This window comes from Momordica charantia (assembly GCF_013281855.1).
Source record: "Momordica charantia cultivar OHB3-1 chromosome 5 unlocalized genomic scaffold, Mcharantia_2.0 BLBB01000005.1, whole genome shotgun sequence".
In the NCBI taxonomy this organism is placed as follows: Eukaryota; Viridiplantae; Streptophyta; class Magnoliopsida; order Cucurbitales; family Cucurbitaceae; genus Momordica; species Momordica charantia.
The window spans coordinates 17,037,932-17,050,956 of NW_028275163.1; the positions used below are offsets into that span (position 1 = coordinate 17,037,932).

Genomic DNA, 13,025 nt, shown 5'->3' on the forward strand with positions numbered 1-13,025 from the left:
ACCATGGTCGTGAGCCGATCAAGGTTATCTGTATGCAATCGACCTAAAACCACGACCATTAATCATAAAACCATTGACCACGACCATTAAACGAATAAACACGGCCATGAATCATTGACTTACATAACTTCTTTTACCCACAAAAATACTGATAAAAATTCAGAAATTCCATTTACTCCAACTAAATACATCATATTCTAGACAAATCGAAACAATATTATGAACCAATAAAAAACTAACCTCGTTCAAGGTGTCAGAGATGAAAAATTGACTTCCTTTAATTGATTCAAGATGTGAAAAATGTTGGAAAAGGTATGGAAGTTCTTCAAAACCACGTGAAAGATGTGCTTCTGGACAATACAGACTAAAACATACTTTTATTCTCTGCAATTGGTGAGAATGTGTGGGTATATAATAAATGATAGTACAAAAATTTGGTGGAGAATTATTAAGTTGGTAGTACTTTAATAAATTCATGGCCATGAATCAAGTGGAACTCGCCCATGGTTTTAATTACACCAACCTACGTGATTCCGTGCCAGATTTGTTGTAGTTCAATTCATTTGGGGGTATATTCGTAATACAGACTCTCTGAAATGTCAGAAAAGTTAAAATTAGATCAATTGAGTCTATTTTTATAATTTAGGTCATTTGAACGAAATAGAAACTTTTTCGGGTCAATTCAGCTCCATTTCCCACCGAACCGTGAACGCCACTGAACGTTATCGGCTGAATTGGGTTTGATCGGTTCATTCTTCAATCTCTTCGCCGCCGCCTGTCGCCGCTCCTCTTACCCTAAGTCTTCCCTCGACGGAATCAGCCTAAATCGAACTAAATCCAACCTTGTACCCCTCCTGATCTTTGAATTAAGGTGAGAAAAACAATTCGTTTATAAGTATTTTGTAATTCATAATTCCTTTGTTTTCTTTTTCATTTCCATTGTTCGTTGTAGTAGGGGGTTTTCACATCTCAAATCTCTGAGAAACTTGCAGCTTCTTCCTTATTCCAGCATAACTAAGGTTGCATAACTTGAGTAGGTAAGTTTCTGGTTCGATAAACTATTACCAGTGAAATTTCAGAATTAGGAGCAATTTCAGTAGTTTTCCGTCCTTTTTTTTTTTTTTGCCTCAATGCATTTTATTTCAGTGCCATGTCCATCTCCTGAACAAGGAGTTTTCATATTTGATTAGGAGTTCTCTGATGGAGGCTACGGATTGGGAAAGCTCTTCGGGAGGAGCTAGTGGTGATGATGAAATTTACGAGCAAGATGTAGAAGATGAAGAAGAATGTCTGTGTGCATCTGGGAACATGCGCAAGTTGCAATTTAGGTAGAGAATTTCAAGAATTTAGACTCCTTTGAAACCTCCAATAGGAAGGTGCTATTCGCTTATTATTAGGTATGTGATGGTGTGTCAAATATTTTATCTGTCTCTAGGAAGCATGCTTCAACTGCTCGATGGAATGATCAAATGGGAATGGCAGAAGTTTTAGAGAACAGGGGTAGCCTTTGGACGACAACTGGCATTGTACGTTGTGGCAAGATTTATTGCTCCTTTGAGGAAACTTTGTATGTTGAACTATGATTTTACTGTGGTTTTCTTATTATCCCTATTGCTTTTTGATATTGATCACAACATTTTATGGGGAGTTTTCTTTCTTATTTTGTCTTACTGTGATTACAATGAAGTAGGGTAATATTGTAAAAGAGAAGTGTGAGTTTCTTCAAGCCTAGGCCAGGCAATTGAGAAACATGTTGTCTTAGGGTGTGCCTTTTGCTCTGAAAACATTGAGGGTGACAAAAACTTCGGCTCAAAAATAGAGTTGTCCTATTCAAGCAGAAAAATACTCTTTTACCTTTTCATTTTGTTTTTTAAATAGAGATGTTTGATCTCGATCTCTTTGAGACACAAGTTTTAAGTATGCTATTAAATATTCATTTCTGCATTTTCAGATTTCTTATGGAAGTTGGGGCCTTGCATCTTCTGGATCATGATAATTCAAGTCTTTCTTTGAAAGATGTATATAAGAAGGTAGCTGAAGGAAAAAACGGATGTCTTTGGGAGCAGTTTGAGGTTTATAGACACCTCAAGTCTCTTGGTTTCATTGTTGGAAAGCATAAAGTTCCTTGGTCTGTGAAGGGTGTTAGGAATGGCAGTGACATTTCTCCTCAAAGTTCTATTGAGAACGAAGGAGCATGGGATTTGGAATCAAAAGATGAGAGGTCGATCTCTGAACTATTAAGTTCCATTCAGCTCGATCAAGTGATGCCCATTTTTGATGTTTTTCTTCCACATAGCAAGTTTAGAAAGTCTTCTCCTGGTGACCCAAATTTTATGGTCTGCTTGACCAGGTAAGTTCACCTATTATCAAAAATCCATTCTTCCTTTCGACCTCACTTCTTGCTGGCTTATTTGTTTGGCATGCATTTTTTGTTTTTGTAAACTTCTTAGTATGATATAATTAAAAGTGACTTGCACCTGACTTGACTTCTTAACTTCTTAAGAATTCGCTTAATCTAAGTAAGTTCAGTATTGTCATCACCAATACTAGCGTTAATTCCTTAACTAGAGGACAATATATTTGACCCTTAGATAGTGAGTGAACCATAACTTTTGTGTTCAAATTTTTTTAAATTGCACCCATTGTGTTTGTGTCCTTTGAAAAAGGTGTTTTTAAGTGGGTCATTTATTATATAAGCACTTTTGGAAGAAAATATGTGAAATGATTCTTTAAAGTGCTCGAAGTGTTTTTTTAATCTTTTTAGAAATTTCTCAAACTACTTTTGATTATTGCATACTTCAATTTCCAAATAACAAAACCAAAATCCAAGATGTCTTAAGACTACCCTTCCCATAAGATAACCTCCTCTTGTTTCTACAGCAAATGTTTCAAATTGAAAGAATAGAGAATGGGACTTCGGAAAGTCGTAAAACAGTAAGCCCTGGACAAACTACTTCTGATTATTGAAAATTTTAAAAAGTTCTTTTACACTTCTTACCACTCTCTAATATTTGAACTGAACACCAACCATTAAAAAGACATTTTTAGTCCTCAATGAGCACTTTAAAAGGCAAGCCGAACACACACCTAGATCAGTATAATCTATACCAATTTTGTGGCGGTGAAATTGTTTAAGCAATATATCAACTCAATTTATAGCCTTCTGTGACTATTTAGTTGCATTCTTGAATAAAGGTCAATAGGCTTCATATGTCAGTTTCTTTCTTGTGGAACAGTCTATGCATTGCTTAACTTGAATTTATCTGATCTTTGAATTACTGTGAGTCTGTGACGGTGTGATTTAAACTTTTATGTAGGGGATATCCACCTCCAAAGAAAGATATTGAGTTTCTTGAGAGAACATCCAGAGGCATTCATATAAAATATTGTCATGTAGAACATGGGCGTGTCTGTTTCTTTTCATTTGATAAGTTGGAGCTTCCTGTCTTACCTTAGGCATTGTTGTGGATTGGTCATGTAAACTACTATGGTAAAGCATCCCTCTAGAGCTGAAGCTCTGCTATTCCAAGATTTACTTCTTTGGATTTGTTTGGTATGTGATTTTAAATCCTCTTTTATGTTTTCAGATGTGTAGAATTAAATGAATCTGGAGGTAGAATGTTTGGTGGGCATATTTTTTAAAACAAAATTCTGAAGTTGTTAACTTGGAAATTATTTATTTTGAAAACTGATTTTAGGTATTTCCAATGTTTTCAGATGGGTCAATTTTAATGAAAAAGTGAATCCTGTCTCCCAACTTTCTGTTTCTGTTTTTTACATTGCTCCTTTTCATCGGGGCTTTTATCTTCGAACATGAAAAGTTTTGTTTCTTGTTCAAAAAAGAATCCCGTCTCCCAACTCCGGACAGAAAGCCACATGCCTGATGCCTGGATGTTTTGTTATGGATTGGAAAACGAGGTATTATTCTATTTTCGCACATCCTTTTGCTTTCTCTCTTCTGCTTCAGGCACAGATATTAGTAGTCCTCATTTTCAACTATATGATGAAAGTTATTCCAGATATCTGCCAGCCCTTTTGCTTTTGTTTTTGTGGCATTGTCTGTACTTTTTCCATTAAAGTTTGTAGTTTCTAAAGGAATTCAAATGATAATGTTGCCTCTGGGTCTGATCAGTTTATGGTGGTCCTTCAAAATTTTCCTTTTGTCTTGTTCATTTTTGGGAAGCAGAAATATTTTCTCGTCTGAGTTTCAATGGCAGGTGATGAGGAAGGAGATAAGATGGAAATTTTGGAATCCTAAACAGTGGGAGTGCGTGTTAACGAGGCCTATCCCTATTTATTTTTTTTTAAGTTTGTTATTATTATTATTATTATTTTATGAAAGAGTGTGCTTTAAATTATTATTTTGGTAACAGAGAAAAGTAGGTCCATAGCTCAACTAAGGCACCTGTCTCCAACAAAATATTAAATTAAATAGATGGTAAACCAAAATATTAAATTAAATAGATGGTGGAGGGGGCAAGGAAGAAAAGGAAAAAGAAATTTTGGTTTTAGCAGAAAAGTTTTCCCTCTATGACCTTGAACAGGATCTCTTCCATAGGCTGTACAACTGTTTCCTTGAGTTAATCATCAGCGCATCTCTCTGAGTCATTCCCCACACTCTGGAGCATAGACCTGCACCCTTCGCTATGTAGGTAAGGTGGAAGGTGGGTAAATATTTGTTAGTAGTTTGTGATGCTAAAGTTTGGAAATTTTGCCTTTTCTTTATGAGTCTGCATGGCTAAAATTTGCGGGTGTTTGCACGTTTTTTTAACGAGGTTTTGGTGCTGGAATTTTCTGGCTGTTTGAGCGCTGTTTTTATGAGATTTTGGTGCTGAAAGTTTGCGACTATTTCGGCCTTTTTATGAGATTTTGGGCCTGATTTTTTTGGGGTAACCATAGATATAACCATTTAAAGTAGAAGATTTGTACTACTGTTTTATGGACGAAATTACACTCTTCTAAAATAATTTTAAAATGAATTTGTTATTTTTCCTTTTTTATAGGAGAACCTAACCCATCTTTATAGGATAATTCAAATATTTTTTGAATCCTACCGATCTAATTAGAAATAGAAATACTAACATTCGAGCTCGAACAAATGGATGAACAAATACGTGAACAAAGAAACAGAAACAACAAATAATACACAAATATGATGAACATAGAAGCAAAAGTATAACAAATACGATGAATACAAAACCTCTCTCTGCTCTTTCTCTCATGAACTTCAACCGCGCTAGTCGTAATAGACCGACTTTCATGCTTGTTCTTGCTCCAGCATGAAAGTTCCATTTCAGGGAAGGACGACGTACCATGATACTTTCTGTTTTGTCAAGCCCAGCTTTGGTCTCTGGTTTGATGGTTGTACGTGCTAAAAATCCGGTACATTCCATTTTGTTTCTCATCCCAGTCTTTCGCAACACTTCAGGCTTACTTCTTCTGTTAGGTCTCGACTTCTTTGCTATGATCTTCCCAGTAGTTCATATAGGAGCTATAGCCATTTCATTCCTATTCGTTGTTATGATGTTCCATATTCAAATAGCGGAGATTCACGAACTTTCCCAAACCACAGGGAGTGGTAGAAGTTCGATCTGGAACAACACCTGTCGGTACCCCTGCCTTTGTTAATCTCCTAAACCAAGCCACATCGATCAAGCTAGATTGCAACAACTTCAAGCTCTGGCAGAATATTATACTGGCGATTCTAAGGAGCTACAAACTTGAAGGACATCTCACAGGGAAGAGTGTTGCCCCTGAAATGTCCATTATGATCCCTCCATCTGAAGAAGAACCCCAAGGTTTGCTAATGCCCAACCCTAAATATGATGTTTGGAGTACTGATCAACTTCTTCTCAGTTGGTTTTATAACTCGATGACCTTTGAGGTTGCATCTCAAGTCACAAGCTGTGAAACCACTCATGAGCTCTGGACAGCGCTTCAAGACTTCTATGGCATTCAAGCTACCTCTCAAAAGGACTATATCAAGAGCATGATGCAACAAACTCGAAAAGGGGGTATGAAAATGGCCGATTATCTAAGCTTAATGAAAGGATGTGCTGATAGTTTGCATTTGGCAGGTTCTCCGATGGACATCAAAGATCTCATTTCATGTGTTATTGCTGGACTTGATGAGGAGTATACACCTATTGTGGTGGTTATACAAAATATGAAGATGAATTGGAATGAAGTTCAATCACAACTCTTAACGTTTGAAATGCGCCAAGCCCAGTTCCAAGCCCTAATGTAGTTAGGCATCAGAATCAGTCTCACTTCAAGAATCATAACGGCAACTCCAACAAAAACACTCGTGTTAGCAACAAGAACACTCGGTTATCCAATTCCAGCTCCTCTAAGCCTATCTGTCAAGTATGTGGTAAGGTAGGGCACACTGTTGTGTATTATTATCGTTATAAGAGGAACTTTAACAACGATCAAAGCCACAATATAGGGGGTGGCAGCCCTTATTCCATAACAGTCCCCAGGAGACCCCACTGCCATGGTTGCCACACCAGAGAATCTCAATGACACAGCCTGGTATTTAGACAGTGGGGCGAGCAACCATGTCACAGTTGACCTTGGCAATCTGTCTATCAAGAGTGACTACACATGTATGACATGTATTACTGTTGAGAATGGTTTTAAACTCCCTATCCCAATCTGTTGGTAGTTCCTTTATACCGTCCAATGCTAAACACTTGATTCTAAAGGATCTTTTGCATGTACCCCAGATTAGAAAGAATTTGATTAGTATTTCTCGTTTAACCTTGGATAATAATGTAGTGGTTGAATTTTATGATTCTTTTTGTGCTATTAAGGACAAAGTCACGGGGAAGGTTCTTTTGGAAGGAACGCTTAGGATGGACTGTACTAGATTCCTCCTTTTCCAGCCTCTTATCATCCTTTTAGTCAAGAGTTCTCAAGGAATAAGTTCACTTATGTTGCTTTTGTATCCCAGATGACACGGAAATGTCAGGATGAGGCTTTGTTCGTTACCTCTCCTGGCAGTCATCATATTTTGTATTGTACCAAGGATGTCTGGCGTAGCAGCTTGGTCATCCCTCTTCTCGCACTCTGAATCACATCTTGACTACTTTAACTTGAAAAGTAAATCTAATGAGAAACTCTCTTTTTGTGAGGCTTGTCAATTATGGGAAATCACATAAGTTGCCTTTCTCAATTTCACAATCTCGTGCAACTAAACATTTGGAACTGGTACATCTTTGGGGACCCGCCCCTATTGCATCTTTAAATGGCTATCTATATTATATCAGTTTCCTTGATGACTTCTCTCGCTTCACATGGATATTTCCTCTTAGAAGCAAAAGTGATGCTATAGTCATTTTTAAGCAATTCAAGTCCCAAGTTGAGAACTTGTTTGAGACCACAATCAAAACCATTCGATGTGATGAAGGGGGAGAGTTCAAACCTTTGTCTTGGTATGCTTTAGATATTGGAATAAAAATTCAACTTGCTTGTCCCTATACCTCCCCTCAGAATGGGAAGAGTTGAAAGGAAGTATAGGCAAATTGTTGAAACCGGCTTAGTATTGTTAGCTCAAGCCAAGATGACATTAAATTTCTGGTGGGATGCTTTTCACACTGCTGTTTACCTAATAAACCGGCTTTCTACTACTGCACTTGATGGCAAAGTGCCCTTTGTAGCTCTTTACAACCAGCAACCTGATTACAACTTCTTACGAGTGTTTGGATCTGCTTGTTACCCCTGCCTACGATCATATCAGAAGCACAAGTTTGATTTTCACACAACCAAGTGTGTCTTTTTAGGATACAGGGGTTATAGGTGCCTCAGTCCCTCAGGGAGAATCTATGTGTCTAGGCATGTGTGCTTCAATGAAGATGAATTTCCATTTGCTAATACCTTTATGGAACAACCTACCTCTACTGACCAACCAAGCTATAACACCATCCTATCCTGGCTCCCTGTGCAAGTTACTGCCCCTGTAACCTCATTATCCGACGCTATCCAACCTCAGGCACCCTCACCGACCCCCGAACCACCCTCACCAAGACTTGAACCACCTTCCCCATCTCCATCCCCACCATCTTCGAATCATCCCAATACCAACTCACCTATTACTCATCCTCAATCCGAAACCTCATCCTCTCAGTCACCAATTCCCGAATTCCCCCCCTTCCCTCATCCACTAGCCGTCATCCAATGCTCCCTCGCAGTGAGCCTGGCGTCAGCAAACCAAAGCACTTCTATGACTGCTATGCTCATTTTCCATCCAATATTGATTGGTCCTTAATTAAGTCTACAAAGTTCTCAGATGCTATCTCTATCACTTCTTGGAAGAATGCAATGGATGCTTAATTTAATGCTCTCCAACGCAATAAAACCTGGGATTTAGTCCCCTCTACCGAAACATCTCATCTCATAGGTAACAAGTGGGTCTACAAGCTCAAACGCTGTGCCGATGGGAGCATTGAGCGTTACAAAGCTCGTCTTGTTGCCAAAGGCTTCTCTCAAACCCATGGCATTGATTTCCATGAGACCTATAGCCCCGTCATTAAGCCTGTTTCAATTCGGCTGGTTCTGACCCTTGCTGCTACATGGAATTGGCCTATGCGGCAACTAGATGTTAGCAACACTTTTCTAAATGGCGGCCTTACTGAGACATTATTTATGCCACAACCGCAAGGCTATGTTGATCTTTTGTGTCCTAATCATGTCTGTCGGTTAAGGAAGGCTCTCTATGGTCTTAAGCAGGCTCCGCGAGCTTGGTATGATAAGCTCCATCAAGCTCTTCAAGACTGGAAATTCTGTCAAGTTCAAACTGATCTGTCCTTGTTCTACTGCCGTACTTCAACCAGTCTTCTTATTATTCTTGTTTATGTTGATGATATTCTCATCACTGGTTCAGACAATAAGCTCATTAACACTCTCATCCATCAGCTTAACCGTCAGTTTACTCTTCAGGATCTTGGCCCTATACACTACTTTTTGGGAGTCCAAGTTGCAAGCACATCTGCTGGTTTTATGCTTTCTTAAGGTACTTACATTCGTGACATCCTTCACCGTCTACAGATGTAGAACATCAAGGCTACTCCCACACCTATGACCACAACTTCGCTTCCAACTTTGGCTGGAAGTGCACTGTTTCATGATCCTGCCCTATATCGAAGTGTTCTTGGTTCACTGTATTATGTTCTTCTCACTCGTCCAGATATTGCCTTTGCTGTCAACCAGTTGAGTCAGTTTTCACAAGTTCCTTCCATCTCCAATTGGCAGTCCCTTAAGCGAAACCTTCGCTACCTCAGTGGATCTCTGGACATTGGTCTTGCTATCCAACCAGCTTCATCTCTCACTCTCACTGCTTACTTCGATGCTGATTGGGCAGCCTGCCCCATTGATCGCAAATCTGTGGGCGGTTATTGCATATTTCTTGGCTCTACCTTGATCTCCTGGTCCTCTAAGAAACAGCAAGTTGTAGCTCGATCCAGTACAGAATCTGAGTACCGGTCTCTTGCTCATGCCTCTTGTGAATTGAAGTGGATTCGATCCCTTTTGTCCGAGCTTCATGTTCCTCTTTCGTCCACACCAATTCTTTGGTGTGACAATGTCTCTGCTGCTGCTATAGCCCGCAATCCCGTTACTCATGCTCGCACCAAACACATTGAGATTGATATCCATTTCGTTCGTGATCAAGTGCTTCAGCAACAATTAGATGTTCGATATGTACCTTCTGTTGATCAACTAGCCGACTGCCTAACCAAGCCTCTGCACCTTTCCAGATTCAGTTATCTTCGAGACAAACTTGGCCTAGTTACCGGATCTCTTCTGTTGAGCCTTTTCTTATCTCCTTTGTAGGAAGCTTTGCAGGTGCTGCTCTCCTGCCCCGTTTGAGGGGGGATGTCAAGACATAACTTCATTTGCTCTGCTTTGTACTTTTAGTTACTGTAGAAGTTGGTAAAGAGTAGTTAACCTACTCCTTGTTAAATCTTTCATTCATTTATTTCTTTCCTCCTCATTGTAGTGTATTTATTCTCTTCTGCTTCTTCTTGGCTTTCAATGTAATAGAGAGCATCTTTTCCTAAACCTCTCTCTACTCTCTCTCGTGAACTTCAACTCCCTCCATTTTTCTTTTCTTGGACGTGCGTGGTTATTAGGTTATAAAATTTTGCCTTGTTTTAACCATCATGGGATGGTTTAGTGGTCAATAAGGACCAATGTAAATAGCAAAGGGCGTCAGGGAATGAGTTCAAACTATGGCCACCTACCTAGGATTTAATATCCTACGAGTTACCTTGTCAACCAAATGTATTAGGGTCGGGCGGTTGGTCCCTGATTAGTCGAGGTGCGCGCAAGTTGGCCCGGACACACGGATATATTAAAAAAATCGCCTTGTTTTATTGTTTGAAATTTTGTTTTTGTCGCTCTTTATCGCATGACTTGTCAAACAATTTATCTCCTCCATATAGTTTAAGGGCTAAGTTATATTGTTGGGAAGCATGTCGATTAAAAATGGTATTGTTCCCTGATTCCAGAAACCTATAAGGATATCACGAACACTCTAAGCTTTTCCTTCGTCATCACATTTTTTGTCCTACAAGATGAATAAAATAGATCAAAGTATGCAAACTCAGTTAAAAGCTTTGTCGGATTCCAAAGAGCCCAATTATTTTGTTTTTTACTCCTTTACACATCTACAAGTCATGGAGGATCGATTTTGCCCTCTTCCCACATTTTGGGCAAATTGGGTTTTCCAAAATTCTCTTTTGCATGCATAAGATCATTTTGGAAGGAGCATGAATTCCATAGAGAACCAAAGCAGAGTCTCAATCCGAAGATGAAGATGTGGTTAAAATGGAGATCATTAAATGGTTAGATGCAGGGGTGATCTACCCCATATCGAGAAGTAGCTGGGTAAGTTCGGTTCAACCTAAAAAAGGAGGCATGACAACAGTAATTAATGATGAAAATGAATTGATACCCACACAAATGGTGACTGGATGGAGAGTTTGCATGGACTACCGATTAAATAAGGTAATGGAAAAAATTATTAACCAAATGCTTGATCGCCTTATAGGAAATGAATGTTATTGTTTCCTAGATGGTTATTTGTGTTATAAGCAAATAACCATAACTCTGGAATATTAGGAGAAAACGACGTTTACGTGCCCCTATAGGACGTTCGCCTTTCCAAGGAAGCTATTTGGGCTATTATGCTATGCCCCAGCAATGCCAGCAACTATGCGGTAGGTGCTATGTTGGTGCAACGACAAGGTAAGGTGTTACATCCAGTTTACTATGCTAGTAAGACATTAAATAACACACAACTAAATTATACTACCACAGAAAAGGAACTCTTGGCTATTGTTTTTTTGTTTGATAAGTTTAGATCCTACTTGATAAGAACTAAAGTACTAGTTTTCATCGATCACTCTGCTCTCAAATATTTATTTTCTAAAAAAATGCGAAGCCTGGGTTAATAAGGTGGATTTTACTTTTACAAGAATTGGACCTAGAAATTAAAGATAGGAAAGACAGAAAATCAGGTTGCAAATCACCTATCTAGATTAAAGTCTACCTTTCAGCATGATTGAAATTAGAGATCAATTGTTCCATATGAATTTAACGAACATCAAGTTAAAAAGTTCTTTCATGAAGTGAAGAAATTTAGATGGGGATGACCTTTATCGATTCGTAGTCATTTATAGGTTGCTGAGCTAGGTAGTCGGATAGAGAACCTCTTTAATGGCCTTTTGAATCATGTAAACAATGTCGTAGTTGGACAAAAGAATCTGCCACCTTGCAATTTTACCTGAGAGAGATGACTTTTCAAAAATGACTTTATGGTGTCCATCTTTGAAATGAGCCATGTTGTATAATATAACATGTATTGTCTTAGATGTCGGACAACCCAAGCTATGGCACAACAAGTTCTTTCTACTAAAGAGTATCTAGTCTCACAACCGGTGAACTTCTTACTTAAATAATATATGACCTGTTCTTTTCTACCTGAATCATCATGTTACCTTAATACACATCCCATTGAGTTTCCGGTAACTATGAGGTATAAAATAAGGGTCTTCCTGGAGTTGGTGGTACAAGAATTGGAGGATTCCGTAAATATTGCTTAACTTTGTCGAATGCTGCTTGACAATCCTCACTCCATATCCCAACATTGATCTTGCTGAGCCATCTGAAGATGGGCTCACAAGTTGCTGTTAGGTGAGATATGAACCTCGTAATGTAATTGAGTCGGTGGAGGTGGCATCTCTAGGATTACTTTGACTTTTCGACTTTAATGCTCTTCTGGCTCACTACAAAGCTTAGAAGTTTTCTAGTGGTTGTCTCAAATATGTATTTATTTGGATTGAGTTTCAGTTTAAATTTCCTCAATCGATCAAATAGTTTTTTTAGAATATTTGTGTGCTTCTCGCCTTGTTTTGACTTGACAATCATATCATCTACGTAAACTTCAATTTTTTGTGCATCGAGTCATGAAAGAGGGTAACCATGGAACATTGGTAGGTTGCCCCAACGTTCTTTAGTCCGAACGACTTAACTTTATAGCAGAAGGTTCCCTATAACGTAATGAATGTGGTCTTGTTCTCACAATCTTTAGTTGCCATCTTGAACTGATTGTAGCCTGAGAATCCATCCATAAAGGAAAAGGTAGAGAATCCAACAGTATTATCCACTAACACATCAATATGAGGAAGCAGGACGTTGCCTTTTGGACTTGCACGATTAAAATCCCTATAATCCACACACATTCTTACTCTTCCACTCTATTTGGTACGAGAACGATGTTCGCCATAATTAGATATTGTAAGGAAACCTGCATTGATTTGTTTTCTTACTTAATCCTTTATTTTGATCAACATATAAAGCCTCATTTTTCGTAACGTCTGCCTTACAAGTTTGTGATCTAGGTTGATTGGCAAACTGTGGACCCAATGTCTGTATCTAAATCTAAATCATGCATATCTGGATAGGACCAAGAAAAAACATCAGCATATTCAAGAAGTAATTCTATCAACTTTTTACGGCTTTCT

The 13,025-nt window shown here is 38.6% G+C and overlaps 2 protein-coding genes across 4 annotated transcripts; both read left to right on the forward strand.

Annotated features, from left to right (window-relative positions):
• Positions 1-683: 683 nt before the first annotated feature.
• LOC111023660 (uncharacterized) lies at positions 684-3,586 on the forward strand. Of its 3 annotated transcripts, none has more exons than XM_088123610.1 (6): positions 684-871; positions 953-1,037; positions 1,191-1,328; positions 1,436-1,567; positions 1,952-2,350; positions 3,318-3,586. In XM_088123610.1, the coding sequence occupies exons 3-6, from the start codon at positions 1,201-1,203 to the stop codon at positions 3,454-3,456; spliced, it is 798 nt and encodes a 265-aa protein (XP_087979736.1). In that variant the 5' UTR covers positions 684-871; positions 953-1,037; positions 1,191-1,200; the 3' UTR covers positions 3,457-3,586. The 3 variants fall into 3 exon arrangements, with proteins under 3 accessions (XP_087979736.1, XP_087979735.1, XP_087979737.1); XM_088123609.1 differs by having other exon boundaries at positions 956-1,037; XM_088123611.1 differs by having other exon boundaries at positions 993-1,037.
• Positions 3,587-5,313: 1,727 nt separating this feature from the next.
• LOC148211465 (uncharacterized) lies at positions 5,314-6,247 on the forward strand. The gene is made up of 2 exons (XM_088124426.1): positions 5,314-5,382; positions 5,543-6,247. The coding sequence occupies exons 1-2, from the start codon at positions 5,314-5,316 to the stop codon at positions 6,245-6,247; spliced, it is 774 nt and encodes a 257-aa protein (XP_087980552.1).
• Positions 6,248-13,025: the final 6,778 nt, after the last annotated feature.